General features: G+C 38.1%; 1 protein-coding gene across 1 annotated transcript in view; it reads left to right on the plus strand.

Annotated features, from left to right (window-relative positions):
* The first annotated feature begins 266 nt into the window (after positions 1-266).
* The window catches only part of IMPG1 (interphotoreceptor matrix proteoglycan 1), a 130,497-nt gene continuing 113,966 nt past the window's right edge, over positions 267-16,797 (plus strand). The window contains exons 1-4 of the mRNA XM_078155616.1: positions 267-306; positions 6,354-6,587; positions 15,279-15,445; positions 15,725-15,750. Coding sequence (XP_078011742.1) covers positions 267-306; positions 6,354-6,587; positions 15,279-15,445; positions 15,725-15,750 — 467 coding nt within the window. The remainder of the gene's footprint in view (positions 307-6,353; positions 6,588-15,278; positions 15,446-15,724; positions 15,751-16,797) is intronic.

Below are 16,797 nucleotides of genomic sequence, written 5' to 3' on the forward strand. Positions count from 1 at the left end.
CGCATAAAGACTGTTTGGCACTTAACTCTTTTTCAGTTAGGCCAGGAAAATGTAAGCAGGATTGAATTATTCCTTTCAAAGAGGGCTGATCATTAATCACTGGTCCAGAAATGTTATCAGCTTTTTCTCTGTGGTACATTGTTCTTTAAATGAAGAATTTCTACCATAGCAGTGTCGGCGACTTTAGTCTCTGCTTTGATTCCATAATTAGTTTATCAGATATTGAAACCTTTTCCTTTTAGTAATCACCCAGTGGAGAAGCCTCCATGGCAGCGAGTAGGAAGCAGGCCATGGCATCTGGAACACGTGGGTCTAAGTCTGACCTTGAATACATATTAGCTGTGTGAACACGGAGAATTCATTTCACAGTCAATATCTCAAGGCATCTCTCTCTCTCCCCTTCTCTCTCAAGTTTTATTGATGTGTTTTGGTTTTTGCATTATATTTACAAATTACTCTCACTTCAAGAGAAGTCTCTTGTAAACAAATAAAACAGTTAACTATTAATATAGTGACTTCATCTGAAAAGAATACACAACAGTGCACATCTGTAGCAACCCTCCCACTTCTCTATTTTTTTAAAATTAATAGGAACCTATTTTCTCTCCATCCAACCATCTACCCCACTTTAAAAAAAAAAAAGCAAATTTCTTGTAATGGGTTTAATAAACAAAATTAATTCATTCAGTGGTGGGAGGAAGACAGGAAAGAAGGGGGAGAGTGAGAGCGAGAGCGAGAGAGAGAGAATCTGTCTTATCCTGTACCCTAATTCTGTCACATCTCAGTAATGGGTAGTATGTTTCATCAGCAGAAGCCCTCTGGAATCAAGGATGGTCATTGAACTGATCATAATTCTTTGCTTCTAAGTTGTTCATTTTTGTAGTGTTGTCATTGTATAAACTGTTCTCATGGTTCTGCTCACATCATTCTATATCAGTTCAAACAAATCTTTCCATACCTTTTTGAGTCATCTATTTCCTCATTTCTTACAGTACAATAGTACTCCAGCACATTCATATACCACAACTTATTCAGTCTTGGTTTCCAGCATTTCTCTAAGTCAAACAAGAATGGCCAATATGTATGAGTGGAGAAAGTTACCAGAAGGCTCTGATTCAACCTAGGCAGAACAAGAACAAATATCCATCTGACATGTATGAATATGAAACCAATGGACCCTATACACATATGTATGTATGCATGCATATACACACATACACATATGTATGAAACCAATGGACCATACACATTTATGAATATATGTATGTATACACCAATGAGCCATGCACACATATGAATGTATATATTTTTATGTCTGTAAAACCAATGGATCATGCATATATATATAGATATATATCTATGTATGCTTATAAATATACATTATGTGTATGTGTGTAAGTGTATGAGAGATTCCAAAATAGAACAGGTAAAGCCATTTCCACAACCCTTATAGCCCAACTGAGTACACCTTCCTGATTCATAAGAGTCCATTCTCCTGTCTCTCAGCGGCAAATCATCTTCTACAAACTTGCCAGTCATGGAGACCAATCAGGAGTTTCTGTATAATTTCAGCAAATCACATGTCTCTCAGCAAGAGGCCAGAGCCCATGTACAGAAAGTTCTCCTTACCATCCTTACTACATATATGTGTGTATACATGTGTACATATACATTGTATGTATGTACATACATGTATATTCAAAAATAATTCATTAAAATGTATATTATGTGTCAGGAACCATGATAACACTAGGGATAAAAAGACAAAAATAAATAAATCCCAGCCTGCCAAGGCTTGTTGATGAAAATCACTATGTATATGAATATAGAAAATTAAATACAACATAAATTCAAAGTAATTTCCAGGGATAAGGCACTAATCACTTGAGGGGAGAAGAGTGGAAAAAAGGAAAGGCTTTCTGTAGGAAGTAGCAGTTGAGCTGAGCTTTGATACATAAATTTAAAATCTGCAAAATTCTTTATATATAACATCTCATCTGAGCCTCACCAACAGATCCAGATTTTAAAAAATTAAATCACAGAATCATAGAATGTTAAAATGTGAGAGCTAGACAGGTTCCTAGAGGTCATCTAGTCATCATTTTACAGACTGGGAAACTGAAACCCAGAGCAGAGGAACAATGTGTCCAAAGTCGTACAGCTAGTTAGAAGGTGAAACTACTAGAACCCAGTTTTCCTATGTTTAATTCCAAGTGTTCTTTCCACTGCAACTACAAGTTTTCAAGAATGTTCTCTTTTCCATTTCAATCCTCTTTTTCTTTCTACAGTGAACTTCCATCCCAAGTTCTGGCCTAAGAATTATGTCCTTGTTTCGCTGGTATTTGCCAAAAATACTATTCAAATCACTAGGATGGGATATAAATAGGACTAATTCTATAAGGTACTTGACCAAAGTTTCTCACTCTCATTTACTCTGGTCAATTATTTAATTTCTTTAATATTTATTAAATATACTTCCCTTTTCTCTTGTCCTCTGCTCCCAAAAACAGCTGACTACAGACAGTTCATCATCATACCAGCTATGTTCACATTTTGTCAATTTCTTAGAGGAATATTTTCTGCCTTAAAAATTTTTTCCAGTTAGCTATTAAATTTGATCTCTTTTTTCATAGCAGATCTTTCAACTCTCAGTTCATTCTCATTAAACTTCTCCCCACTCCTTCTGAATGCCTTGTGAGATTAAAAATATCGATCTCCTGAAAATGCATCCAAAGAGCCTTTCAGAAGTCAGTCTAATACCAACATTGTAATTTATGCAGCCACGACAAGCAATATCTAATATGTACTAATTGCTTTTCCCAAGGGCTTCTTCATTAACACCAAGAAGACTCTTTTCACCTCATTGAAACCTGAAATATTCCATGTTCAAATTCTGTACATTTTGTTGTTTTTTGCATGGGGTAGAGAAGAATACTAGATTGCTAGAGTGCCAACACCAAGTTTTACTCTTCCCTGATTGACCTGAGCTTCCTAGCAACATTTAGACTTCTCTACCTGATATACCTCATATTTAAGGCACTCCACATGTGGCACTACTCTACCTTTCCAGTGTTATTTCATATTACTCTCCCCCACCACCACATACAATCTATGGTCCAGTGAATTTGAATTACTCTCTACCTCTAAATAAGACCAATTTCCCACCAACATGACTGTTCACATAGTCCCCTACGCCTGGACTGCCTTCCTTCTCTTTGCCCACTGGATTTCTATCCATCCTTTAGAGGCCAACTCAAATGGCACCTCCTCCACAAAAGTATTCTCTGATACTCCCATCAGTAACAACATTCCTTTTCAGAATTTGTATAATACACATTTTTTTCAACTCTCATGCTTTTAACATAAATATTAATGTTATCCTTAATCTTATCTTATTCTTCTACTAGATTGGGCTCTGTGAGAGGAGGAATCATGTTTCATCTAAATTTTGTACCTCCTCTAGCACTTAGTACAGGGCCTTGCCCTAGAGTAAGTACTTAATAAATATTTGTTGCATTATATCATTAGTGGTTCTCTTCCCTGATTTTTCTTATTTATTCATTTATTATTCTGAACTTCAGAAGTAAAAACAAGCATTTCCATAACATAGTAGGATAGAAAAAATGATTGCACATGAAACTACAAATCTATTATGTATAACATGCTATTCCTTTTAAATGTATAACGAAGTTATGATGTAACTTTCTTTTTTCTTTTTGTCCCTTTTTTTCTTCCTTGCCCCTCTCCACCTTAGAGATGGCTCCCATTAGACACAAATGTATATGTGTGTGTAAACACACATGTAAAAACATTACATACATACTTCTATTTATCAGTTCTTTTTCTGGAAGCAGATAATATCTTCCTTCACTGGTTTTTCATAACACTACCTTCTCCTGGTTAGCGCATTCCTCAACTTCAGCTAGATCATCCTCCATAAGCTGTCTCCTGTACGTAAACATAACCCAGAGCCCTATCCTAGGCCCTCTTCCCTTTTCTTTCTATACTCTCTTTCTATACTTTCTTTCTAAACTTTTATGGCCCTCATTAGCTCCTGGGGGTTCAAGTATTTCTCTATACAGTTGACTCCCAGATCTACAAATCCAACCTTCAAATCTCTCCTGAATTCCAGGCCCATACGAACAACTGCTTGCTAGACATCTCCATTTAGATGGCTCATACATATCTCAAATTCCACATGTCCAAAAAATCCTCAGGATCATTAGCCCTAAACAGCAATGTGGGATAATGGATAAAATGCTGAACTTGTATTTAAAAAGACCTAAGTTCAAATCCTGCATCAGACACCTGATAGCTATGCAACCTGAAGTAAAACATTTAACTTCTCTCAACTCCAATCTCCTCATTTGTAAAATGGGGATGATAACACCGACCTCACAGGATTGTTATAAAAATCAAATGAGATAACATATGTAAAATGCTTTGCATATGTTAAAGTATTATATAAATGTGAGTTATCATCATTACCATCAAATTTATGCCTTCTCCTGACTTCCTTATGCAGTGTATACAGCTTCAGAGTTATCCTTAACCTGTCATACTCCCCCACTGTATACAATCAATTCCCAAATCTTTTCCATTTTATCTCCAGGACACCTCTCCCTCATCTATCCCCTTTTCTCTATTCATTTCCCTTAGTTATCACTCTAGTTCACCTCTCATCTGGACTATTACAATGGCCCAGTCCCCCTGCTTCCAGGCTCTTCTCTCTCTAAACCATTTTCCACACAGCTGCCAAGTCAATATTTGTAAAGATTAAGTCTATGTCACTGACTTGTTGAAGAAGCTTCAGTGGATTTCTATTGCCTCTAGGATAAGTTATAAATTTCTATTTTCTCATGTAAAGCCCTTTACAATCTGGATACATACTCCTTATTCCAGGCTGATTTCATACTACTTCTCATCATACATTTGACATGGCAGTCCAACTGGCTAACTTGCCCCTCTCTCTATGTGACATTCCATCTCCCACCTCCAAGTCTTTACTTGGGCAATCCCTCATGCCTATAAGGTCTATAAATCTATCTCTTTCATCTGAGCACAGGTTTTTCACTAAGCAACTATTAATGGTTGCCTCAGGACAGGAAAATGTGGGAGTTTATGTTCACCCATAGCTTTCTGACTATAGGTCAGAGACTATACTTCTTTGTTAGCTGAAGAAGACAATAGTAACTGGGACATAAATAGCTGGGGCCCTTTCGTTGAAAAACAATCCAGAGTTATCTGTGTCCTCTAAACAAGGTACCAAGTTGAATTTCCAACCTATCCAGGGGAGATGCCTCCCAACAAAGTCTCCTGCTATAAGCTCAACACATTGATCAGGAAGACTTACATGATTGACCTAGGTCAAAGAATTGAAACCTAGGTTTGAACCTAGGTTCTCTGACTCCAAATTCAGAGATCTTAGTGACTGCTGGTATTATTGTATTCACCAAGAAACATATTACTATTTGACAAAGTCATCAAATAGTAACATCAAATGGTTATTAATTTTAAATAAATGTCAAGGAAGCCCCATTCATATAGATACATAAAATCATCATCATTATTACTTAACATTTACATTGCACTTTACAATGGCCCCATGTTGCAGTAGATAGATAGCCAACCTTAGAGTCAAGAAATTTGAGGTTCAAGACCTGCTTGTGATGTATAATAGCAAGGAGACAAGTCACTTCACCTCTCAGCATCTCAAGTAACTTTCAACAATTACTTGGGTAGAGTTAGAAGAAACTTCCACACAACGAGCTCCTGAAATTGATCAAGGAGCTCACCAAATGTATCAGGGATGCCCTTGATCATCTTCCCTTATATGTACTACCTGTGTGACCTTAGACAAGTAATTTAATCTCTCTGGGCCTCACTTGTTGAACACGTTGTCCTCTGAAGGCATAAATCTATAATCATAAGAAATATGAAAGTCAATCCCTTCAAAATAACTACATTTGGGCGCTCCCAAATTTTGGAACACATTCAATCTGATTCAATTCTACACAATTCATTTTAAAAACACCTAATATTTATAAAGCACAGTGTCAGATAGTGCTTTGTATCAGAAATCCCAACACCGACAGAATCACAGAGATAGACTCTCCCCACTACCCCCAAAATAGCATTTTTCAGTTTATAAAGTACTTTCATATATATTACTTGATTTAACCCTCCCATCAGTCCTATGATTCAGGAAAGAGATCATTATGTCCATATTACTTAGGAGACAAAGTGACTTACCCAAGATTCTACAGCTTATAAATAGCAAAGATGTCTAGATGACGTATCTGTATCATATACAGTTACCTACTCACCCGGATATCTATTTTCTGCACTTTCAGAACCTCTCATTAAGGTAAACCATGTCAAATCCAAGTACATGGAAGATGCTTCCAGTTTTGACAATACAGAAAGAACAACAAAGGTATCCAGAGTGTCAACCATCAGAAGGATATTTGATTTGGCAAAGCACCGGTCCAGAAGATCTGTATCTTTTCCAACAGGGATTAAAATCTGTCCACAGGAGTCAATGAAACAAATTTTGGCCAATCTCCAGGCTTATTACAGACTAAGAGGTAAGAACACAAATGATCCATGCAAAGTCTCTACTGGCTTTCCATTCTCTTCGGTTAAACTCAATTGTGAGTTTCAGCCATCTTTAATCTCAGTTTAAGGCTTTGGAATTGTATTCTTTACTCTACATCCTTTGTTCTTTGATCTTTACAAAGCATCCGGGTACCTGAGCAGTAAGTAAAACCAGGTACTATTATTCAATTCAAAAACCAGATCAAATTTCATAGCAACCTTTTTTTTTTTTAATGGCAGCTAGGTCATGTAGTAGATAGAGAGTTGGTCTGGGAGTTGGGGAGATCTTAGTTCAAATATTGCCTCAGATATTTACCAGCTGTGTAATCCTGGACAAATCATTTAACCGCTCCGTGCATCAGTTTCCTCATTTGTAAAATGGGAATAATAATAGCATTTGACTTCCAAGGTTGTTGTGAGGACAAAATGAGGTAATAGTTGTAAATCACTTTGCAAACCTTAAAGCACTATATAAATGCTAATTATCATCATTATTATTAATTACAATAATAAAAACTAAATTTACTTGTTTTACTCTATTACAAGAGTTCTCTTACAAAGTGGAGATAATCTGCAAATATAAAATCAAAACACATCAATTAAACTTTAAATAAAACAATTATAAAGATAGAAAGGGCTGTTTTCTATTTATTTTAAAATAACAGCTTCTGCTGCAAAAAACCATCAGGTCACTTAACAAACAATGACAATTGCCTTGCCATTTGTAGATTCCTTTTAATTTTATTATTATTTAAGCAAAAAGTGGGATTTTTCATGTTGTTCTCATAAAATAAGAAGCAAAAAATGTTTGCAGGACTGAGGGACTAAGCAGGCTGATTTATAACTAGACATGTCAGTTTCAAAAAAAAAAAAAAAAAAGCAACATTATCATGCAAGTTTGGTGGAATATACATGTGGCAGATCCAGCAAAAACCACTGAATTTTGGAGACCTGGAGGAACATCTGTGAGCACAGAGGTGTCCCAAATTAGGAGTGGTGAGCAGGTAATGATGCAGAGGTGTTAACAGAATTTACTAGACAATTACCATTGTTTCCAGGGGAGTTGTAGGACAGTTATTGCCTGCAAGAGGTGTACAACAAGGACCAATGTCGTATGATGCACCAAGAAATAATTATGAAATTAAATCACACTGCTATGAGTGCCTTGGGTGATTTCCAATAAGGCAAAGGTGTCTCATTTTGCCTGGGCTCCGAACCTGTATCATCTTTCAAGTTGAAGGTAAAATGGCTCTCCAATTTCATTCTCAGACATTTACTCCCATCATAAAATGGACACTGTCATCCTGCTTTATTTTAAGTCCATGATTTTGAAACATCTGCTGTAAGCACATCAGCATATGGTAGAGGATGTTGATTGAGATGCAGTTGTAAACCAAGGCAGAGCAATTTCAGAGTACTTGCCCCTTGCCATGTTTCAGAGCATCTGATTCTATGGTACTATCAAGAAGTGAATTAATTTAGGGGATTCATGTTGGGTTTTAGAGACACAATTAATTAGCAAAGTCTCATAAAAAAATTGAAAGCCTTGCAGCACTCACATGTTTCATTTCATTGAGAGATGAATATTTCATACGTTTACTCTCCTAATGGGAAAAAACTCCAACTCTAAGCACTTAAACATGCCAAGTTTCTGGACCCAATTTAGAAGGACCCTGGCAATTAAGAATAAAATGAGTGATACTAGTTAGGGCCATGAACTCTGGACCCCTTGTTTTCACAAATATGCTTGTAGCTGATAATAATTCAAGGGAATTTCCACATACATATGTCTGAATCATTCAAGGCACTCTGTTGTGAACCTTCTATGCACTTATACATCTTGTAATACTTAAAAATCACTTATTGGTCACCTGCTATGAACAAGACATTGTGCTAAATGCTGGGAAGGCAAATACCAAAGAAAGAGAAAAAAGGAAAAAACTAGTCCTTGCCCTCTGGGAACTTAAATTCTAATGATTTATGATAATAATCTACTTATCATCCCTTCTACTAAATTATGAGCTCCTTCAAGGCAGAAGCTAGGTCATTTTTCACCTTTGTATCCCGGAGCCTTGCATGGTCCCTTGCACAAAATAGGTACTTAATAAATGTCTATTGATTTCTTTTGGTCCAGAATTATGACTCTATCAGTGTAGCGAACTTCTGGTGTAGAAACTCCATCAGCCATTACAGATCAGCCATTCTTCTGTAACCTTTAGATCTAAAGAGGTACCTGTGGCCTACAGCCAGTATATATTTGAGGCAGGACTTGAACCCAGGCTAACTCCAAGCTTGGCACAGTCTTCTATGGCACACTGCCTATCTTGCTAAAGTTCAACTGAACTGGAATTAATTAGCTTTGGGCATTCTAGCTAGCCTGGGTAATGACACTCAGTCAATTCCATATTATTTTTATAAAGACATAAAGTTATATAAGCTCATGGGATCATAGTTTTAGAGCTGAAAATGACCTCATAGGTCATCTGGTCCAACTCTTCTTTCAACAGAGGAAACTGAAGGCCAGAAAGATTGTGACTCACCCAAGATTACACAGGAAGTGAATGCTGTATGTACTCACATCAGTATAAATAAACATAAAACCATCAACCAACGTTTTCAGGTGCTATGGTCTTATTTATGATAAGCACAATGGCAAACTGAAGCAGCCCTTGTTAGGTGCTTAAGGGGAAAGCCATTACTTGCAGCTACTGAATTTCTGCTACATAAAGTTTTCATTCTCATCTTACCCTTGATTAAGTTCACATCTTTCACTCTCTCATTTCCCTGGGTAAAACAAACCACAGCGGAAATATTTTCCACAGCAATGATAACCTATTATGGCTGCCCCAGGATGGAATAAGATTTGATAATCAGTATGGAGTTTCTTTGCATCTTAACAAATTTGCTCACCAAGAAATACTCCAATTACAAATATGTTTCTTTGACAGTCATTCAGTGGTTGTTCTCAGTTCTCCTCACACTATGATCTGTGCAAGTTTAAGAATCATGTCAAGAATCATGCAACTGAGTCTGAGTTTACATTGTTTGGGCTTGGGGGAAACACATTGACAGCCTTCAAAACTGAAGGGGACATGAAGATGACTTTTAGTTACATAGTATACAATACTTTCTAACATTTTCTAATACACATTGTAATGTCTAAATATTATTGCTAGAGCCAGGTTTAGAGCCAGCAGTAGGCAAAATTGCAAAGAAGGCAAAGCTCGTTTTTGACACCTTCCCATTCTGTGCCTTTTTTCCCCTATGTGATGCCCCCTCCCCCTCCCATAGGGCTAGTGCATCTAAGCTCAATCTTCTTCCTGCTACCTCACTCACTTTTGGCTCTTTGTTGGATCTGTAATTTCAACCATGCGAGCATGCCCTCAACCTGAGCAGTCTGCAATATACAACTCATTTCATGTGATATTTATCTATGTTTTTCCACTGATCTTCTTTAAAGGATAAACCCAACACGTCTACCTACAAAGCCTCTGGTTCTCCTCTCATGGAAAGTTAATCTGCTCAGCTTTGTGATGCCACCCTGCTTCTGAGTTGTAAGTGGGTGAGAGTTTGCAAACTCTCCAAACCCACTGATGTAGCAATCCTCAGACTAGATTTCATATCCCATTCAGCCATACAGACAACTAGCCACCTACCAGAATCGAAGCATCTTGACATTGGATGATACTCCTGTGCCCCTTCAATCACCCACTGACCATCTCTCACTCTAAGAACAATAATCAATGGAACATTACCATAGCTACTAGAAAGTGTGCATCAATCAACTGCCCTATGGCTCCATATACCATCCCTGTAATTCCTCAAATCAAATCTCCCTTCCACGACCACCATTGCCCATATACATTGACTCACTATCCTCTCCACCACAATGACTTTTCCAGACCTTCCAAATCTTCCTCAAACCTCTGATGACTCCCTTTCCCTCTACCCTCCCAGCTGAGAACCTTGCTTCAAATTGCACTAAAAAAACATTAAGGCCATTCACAGAAAGCTCACTTTTCTCCCCTTTCCCTCATCACAATATTGAGGTGCCTTCTACGATTATCTTCTCCTTTACATCTTTCTCATATAAAAAGATGACTCTTCTCCCAGCCAAGGTAAACCCCTTGACATGTATAAATGATCCCATTTCATCCCAGTTTGTTCAACAGATTGATGCCTCTATCATCCTCACTGTCATTAGTCTTCAGTCTCTCTCTGTCTGCTGGCTTCTTCCTTGACACCTACAAATACACTTATGGCTTCCCATCCCCTCAAAAAATCCTCGCTTGATCTATCAATTCCCACTATTGTCCTATGTCTCTTTTCCCTTTCATCATTAAAATGTTTGAGAAGGCCCTCTACAATGTCTCCATTTCATTTCTTCTCACTCTCTAAACTCTCTGCAGTCTGACTTCCAACCTCATCATGAAACTGAAACTGCTTTCTCCAAAGTTACCAATAAACTCTTAATTCACAAATCTAATGATCTTTGCTCAGTCCTCATCTTTCTTGAACACTCCATAGCCTTTGACACTCTGAATAATCCTATTTCTTCTCTCTAGGTTTTTTGTGACACTTCTTTCTCCTGGTTCTCCTCCTACTTCTCTGACCATTCCTCAGTTTTCTTTGATAGATCTTCATCCAGGTTATTTCCCCTAAATATGACTGTTCCCCAAGGTATTGTCTTTGAATGTCTTTTCACTTTATATTATTTTACTTGCCAATAACAGCTCCCATGGCCTCTCTACTTACCAGTCCTAACCTCTCTCTTAACCACCAATCACACCTCCAGCTGACTGTTGGATATCTCAAACTAAATTTCCCATAGCTATCTTAAATCCAACATATTCAAAACTGAGTTCATTATCTCTTCCCCAAAACCCATCCTTCTTTCTGACTTCTTTTTTCTGTCAATGTACCACCATCCCACCAGTCACCCAGGTTTACAACCTAGGTATCATCTTTGACTCCTAATTTTCTCTCATCTCCCACATCTAGTCAATTGGCAAGTTCTATAAATTCTACCTTTGTAACATTCCTCCTACATGCCTCCTTTTCCTCTAATGTTGTCAGGTTCTTATCACTCCATGTCTGCACTATCATAGTAGCTTTCTGGTTGGTCTCCCTTACCCAAGTCTTTCCCCACTTCAGTCCATCCTCCATTCAGCTGTCAAACTGATCTTTCTGATCATATAACTCTGTTATTCAATAAATTCCAGTTGTTCCCTATTACCTCCGGGATCAAATATGAAATTCTCTGTTTAGCTTTTAAAGCCTTTCATAACCTAGGCCCTTCCTATCTTTTCAGTCTTCTTCTGACTTACTCCTCTCCATATATTTGGTGATCCAGTGATCACTCTTGCCCAAATCAGTGAATTTTTCCCTGGCTATCCCCCTTGCCTGTAATTTTTTCCTTCTTCCTCTTCACCTTATAGTTTCTTTGGCTTCAGCTCAATTACCACCTTTTGCAAGAAGACTTTCCTGATCCTCCTTAATGATAGTTCATGTCCTTTGTTGATTATCTCCAACTTAGCCCGGGGTAGCTGGTGGTTCAGTAGAGAAAGCTATGGACCTAGAATCAGGAAGACTTGAGTTCAGATCTAGCCTCAGATACCTACTGCTGTGTGACTGTGGTGAGTCACTTAACCTCTGTTGCCTCGGTTTCATCAAATGTAAAATGGAAATAATAATAACACCGACCTCAAAGGGTTATGAAGATCGAATGAGATAGTATATGTAAGAATGCTTAGCTCAGTGCCTGGCACATAGCTGGTACTATATAAAAGCTATTCTCTTCATTCCCCCTTATATATCTCATTTACATTTAGTTGTTTGCATATTGGCTATGCCATTAGACTCTGAGTTTCCTTGAGAGTAGAGGGTGGTTTTTCCCTTTCTGGGTATCCCCAGAGCTTAGTACAGTGCCTAGCACGTAGAAGGTGCTTAACAAATGTTTAGTGATTTCACTTGTCTTGGCTATATGTGTTGACTCTGGTTATTAGAAATGTAAGGTCCTTGAGGGCAAGGACTATACTACATATACTATACTAAAGTAATGTATACTATGTACAGTACTAAATGCTATTTTCTTAATGTTTTTTCATTCAGTAGCTGCCATTCACATGGAGAGTCTCCCTTTTTTAAATGTTGCAGAGGTTACAATGTCCTACTCAGCTTATAGGTTGATGGATAGTTTTTAGACTTGGAAAGGAATTTAGAAGCCATCTAGTCTAAACCCATCATTTTAATAAGAAGCAACATTTATATGCCCAAATTCACAACAGGTTGGAAGTAGCAGAACAAGAATTTGAGTCAAGATTATCTGACTCTAAATACAGGGTTCTTCCCATCTTCCCAACGTTGTTTCCAGTTTAACTGAGATCAAAGTTCTAAATTTAATGAGGTGGCGCTTTTGTAAGGGAATTTCCATATTAACTATTCAATGGCATTGTGGTATAATAAGAATAGCTCTTGGATTTGGAGTTAGAAACCAAGGCTTCATTACTGCCACTGCCACTTACTAGCTGTATGACCTTAGACGATTTGCTTAACTTCTTTGGCCTCAGTTTCTTCATCTGTAAAAATGAAGGGGGTTAGATTTGATGAGTTTTGAAGATCCCTTAAATCTCTAACCTTATGCTTCTTTGAAGCAAAGATAACTTAGAGGGATGGGACATCCCTAGTCTTTTGAAACCATGCCCAGTAGGTAAAAGTAGGTGGTCTTGGTTAAAATAGTTAAAATATTGGAAAGAGCTTTTAGTTTTAGGAACTCAGAGTGTCTAGGGTTCTGTTGATAGAAGGCCATCTCATAAAGAAACAGTCATAGTAGGGAGTAGGTATATGAGCAAAATGAATGTAGTAATAAGATATCTGTATTCTGCTCCTATTAACATGTATGCTTTTTACCAGGGCTATCCTTAAGAGTCATCAAAGTAAACTATATAGCTTGAATTCAGAGTTGCTTCAAATGCCCCTTCCTCCTCTACCACCACACCCCCAAAAGCTTCCCCAATATACCCAACAAAACATGAGTTCCAGAATAGCAGCTTCATTCCTTTAGCCTGAGACTGTTAAGAAAGACACCCCACAGCAACACAAAAACTGTGTCCAGTTAATAGAATCATTGTTTTATGGAAGGGGATATAGAGATTGTCTAGCCAATTCCCCCGTTTTACAAATGAGGCCTAGAAAGGTTATGTGACTTGCCCAACATCACACAGTGATATTTTTCTGTGCATATGCTTCAGATCTTTTGTTAAAAGAAGCAGTACCCAATGCAGGAATTTTGTAATAACTAGATCCCAGGAATATGGGGCAGCTAGGTGGTCCAGTGGATAGAACACTGGGTCCAGAGTCAGGAAGACCTGATTTCAAATCTGGCGTCAGATACTGGGCAAGTCATTTAACCCTATTTGCCTCAGTTTCTTCATCTATCTTTAAAATGAGCTGGAGAAGGCAATGGCAAACCACTCCAAAATCTTTGCCAAGAAAACCCCCAAAGGGGTCACAAAGAGTTAGACGTGACTTAAAAATGACTTGATATCAACAAAAGACCCCAGGAATAGCGGTGGGGCACATAAAATATAAAGAACTTTTGGGAGGGTCTCCACCTGGAGCTGAGGCACCTCAAAATGCCCAGGCACAAGGGCCCTGAGCTATGAGGATTGAAGGAAGAGTGTCACTGAGGAAGAAAAAAGACAGAAGTGCAGGCAACAAAGACAACAATCACCCACTTTCCTACCTTGATCAGGGCCTGGTTACTGACTTGGGTACTTTCTGCCTGATCCTTTAGGAGGGGTGGTTCCTCCAAGACAATGCAAATTCCCAGAATAATAGATCTACAGGTAGAAGCAACCTCTGAAGTCATCTAATCTCGAGATATCAAACACAAGATTCCTGAGTGACACCAAACCATATACAAATGTAACTGGGAAATATTTAACAAAGTAAATAGAAATACAATAGAATATAGACAGTTAATATGTGGGTTTTTTAAGTCAATGGGAAGCCTGTAGGATCCTTATGCGTGGATTAATGGCCCTTATTCCTAGCTGAATTTGACATTTCTGACCCAATCCAAACCTTTCATTTTATAGATGAGGAAACTGAAACCAGGTCAGTTAAGTGACTTGTCCAAAGTCATACAAGTAGTGATCAGAGTTGTGATTTAAAACTAGGCCCCCTAGACCTAAAGCCAGTGTTTTTTCCTCTGTACCACAATACCTAGAAAGCGAATATCGACAAACTAGAACAATTTTAGGAATCAACACACTCCTGAGAATAAAAGAATACTATGTAACAATATGTGATACAATGGAAAGAACATCAGTTTTGGAGTAAAAGGACCTGAATTCAAATCCTGACTGCCATTTGTCTACTCTATAACCTTAGAGAAAGCATTTATCTTCTCTGGGAACCAGTTTTTTCATCTGTAAAAAGAAGAGGTTGGACTTCAGGGCTTCTTAGACTTTTTCCATTCCTGACCCCTTCAGCACTTCTTAAACTGTGGGTCACAAGAAGGACTGCATGACTTCTAAAGCCCTTTCCAGCTCTAATCTATAAAATCATACTATTTTATGAAACTTTAGTGTGGGCGGGTGTTGGGGATTAATTTGGAAGAAGGAGAATTTTCACTCATCCTGGGCCAAGTTTCCATACTTAACCACCCTCCTTTATAGTCTGTCAGGAAGCTGTGTGGGAAGCCTATCGAATCTTCCTGGACCGTATCCCTGACACGAGTGAGTACCAGAATTGGGTCAGTGCCTGCCAGAAGGAGACTTACTGCATTTTTGACATTGGAGAAACCTTCATCAATTCTCAGGAGCTCCAGGAACTTCTCCAGCAGGTGAGAAGAGAAATAGCCCTCTCTTTTTCAAGCCTGAGAATTTCTTCCCAGATCCTCCCCTGTCCTTACCTCTTTTAAGATACCTTACCTGGCTAAACAACAAGAACAGGACAGGCTTGGTGAGAAACAACATAGGTCTTTGTTCTGAGCAGAATAATGGGCTTGGAGGTGGGGCCCTAGAGGGTAATAGCAAAAATGGGCCACAGAGACAGAAAATGACTTCTACTGTTGGATTGACCTTACCTCCTAGTTAAATGACTTCTTTTATTTTTTTTTCAGCGATTAAAGCATCATTTCCCTGAGAGGTGAGTAGCCCAAATGATAACTCACTTATATAGTATCATAGAGTTTAAAGCTAGAAAGGACCCTGGAGATCATCACGGCCAGAGATGCTCAACCCTATTTGTGTCATGTATCCCTTTGGCTATCTGATGAAGTTTGTGGCCCTTCTTGAGACAATGCTTTTAAATGACTGAAGGAAAAACTAAGTTTCACTTAGAGGTTTAGTAAAAATAAAGGTCTAATTTTTTTCCCATCAAAGTTCATAGACCCCTGGAAATCTATGGACTTCAGATTAAGAACCCTTGAGTATTTAACCTAATGCCCTCATTTTACAAATGAGAAAAAGTGATGCCCAGAGAGGCAAAGTAAGTATGAACCAGGATTCAAACCCAGGTCAACTGATTTTAGAATCAAAGATTTAGAGCTGGAAGGCATCTTAGAGGTCCTTAAGTCTACTTCCCTTATTTTACATAAGAATAAATTTGAGGCCCCAAAAGACTGATTTTGCCTAGGGTCACACAACTAACAAGGTTTTGAGGTAGGATTTGATGGGAGGTCTCCCTAACTCTAAACCCAGGGTCCTATCTGTTCTGCCACGCTAACTTTCTACAATCTACAAGTAAAACATTCTCTCCACTATGACACAATGACCTTCATATGGGTGCCCTTGATGAAGGATTATAGATTTTGAGCTGGGAGGGATCTTAGGAGTCATCTCTTCCAACCCCCTCATTTTACAAATGAGAACCCTGAGAACCAAAGAGATTAAGTGATTCATCCAAAGTGGTACAGTAATAAAAGACTAAGTGGTAGGGGTGAGATTCAAATTCAAGTCCTCAGACTCCAAATCCAGGGGGCTATTGTTATTTTTTTTCAATTATACCACACCATCTTCTGAGAAAGATGTTAAAATGATATAAAACTGAGCTATTTATATATTTATAAGATTTTATTGTTGTATAGTCCTTTTAGCCGTGTTCAACTGTTCATGACCCCATTTATGGTTTTCTTGACAAAGATACTGGAGTAGTTTGCCATTCCCTTCTCCAATTTATTTTACAGATGAGAAA

The sequence above is a fragment of the Phascolarctos cinereus genome, unplaced genomic scaffold (assembly GCF_003287225.1).
Source record: "Phascolarctos cinereus isolate Bilbo 61053 unplaced genomic scaffold, phaCin_HiC Scaffold_5;HRSCAF=322, whole genome shotgun sequence".
NCBI lineage: Eukaryota > Metazoa > Chordata > Mammalia > Diprotodontia > Phascolarctidae > Phascolarctos > Phascolarctos cinereus.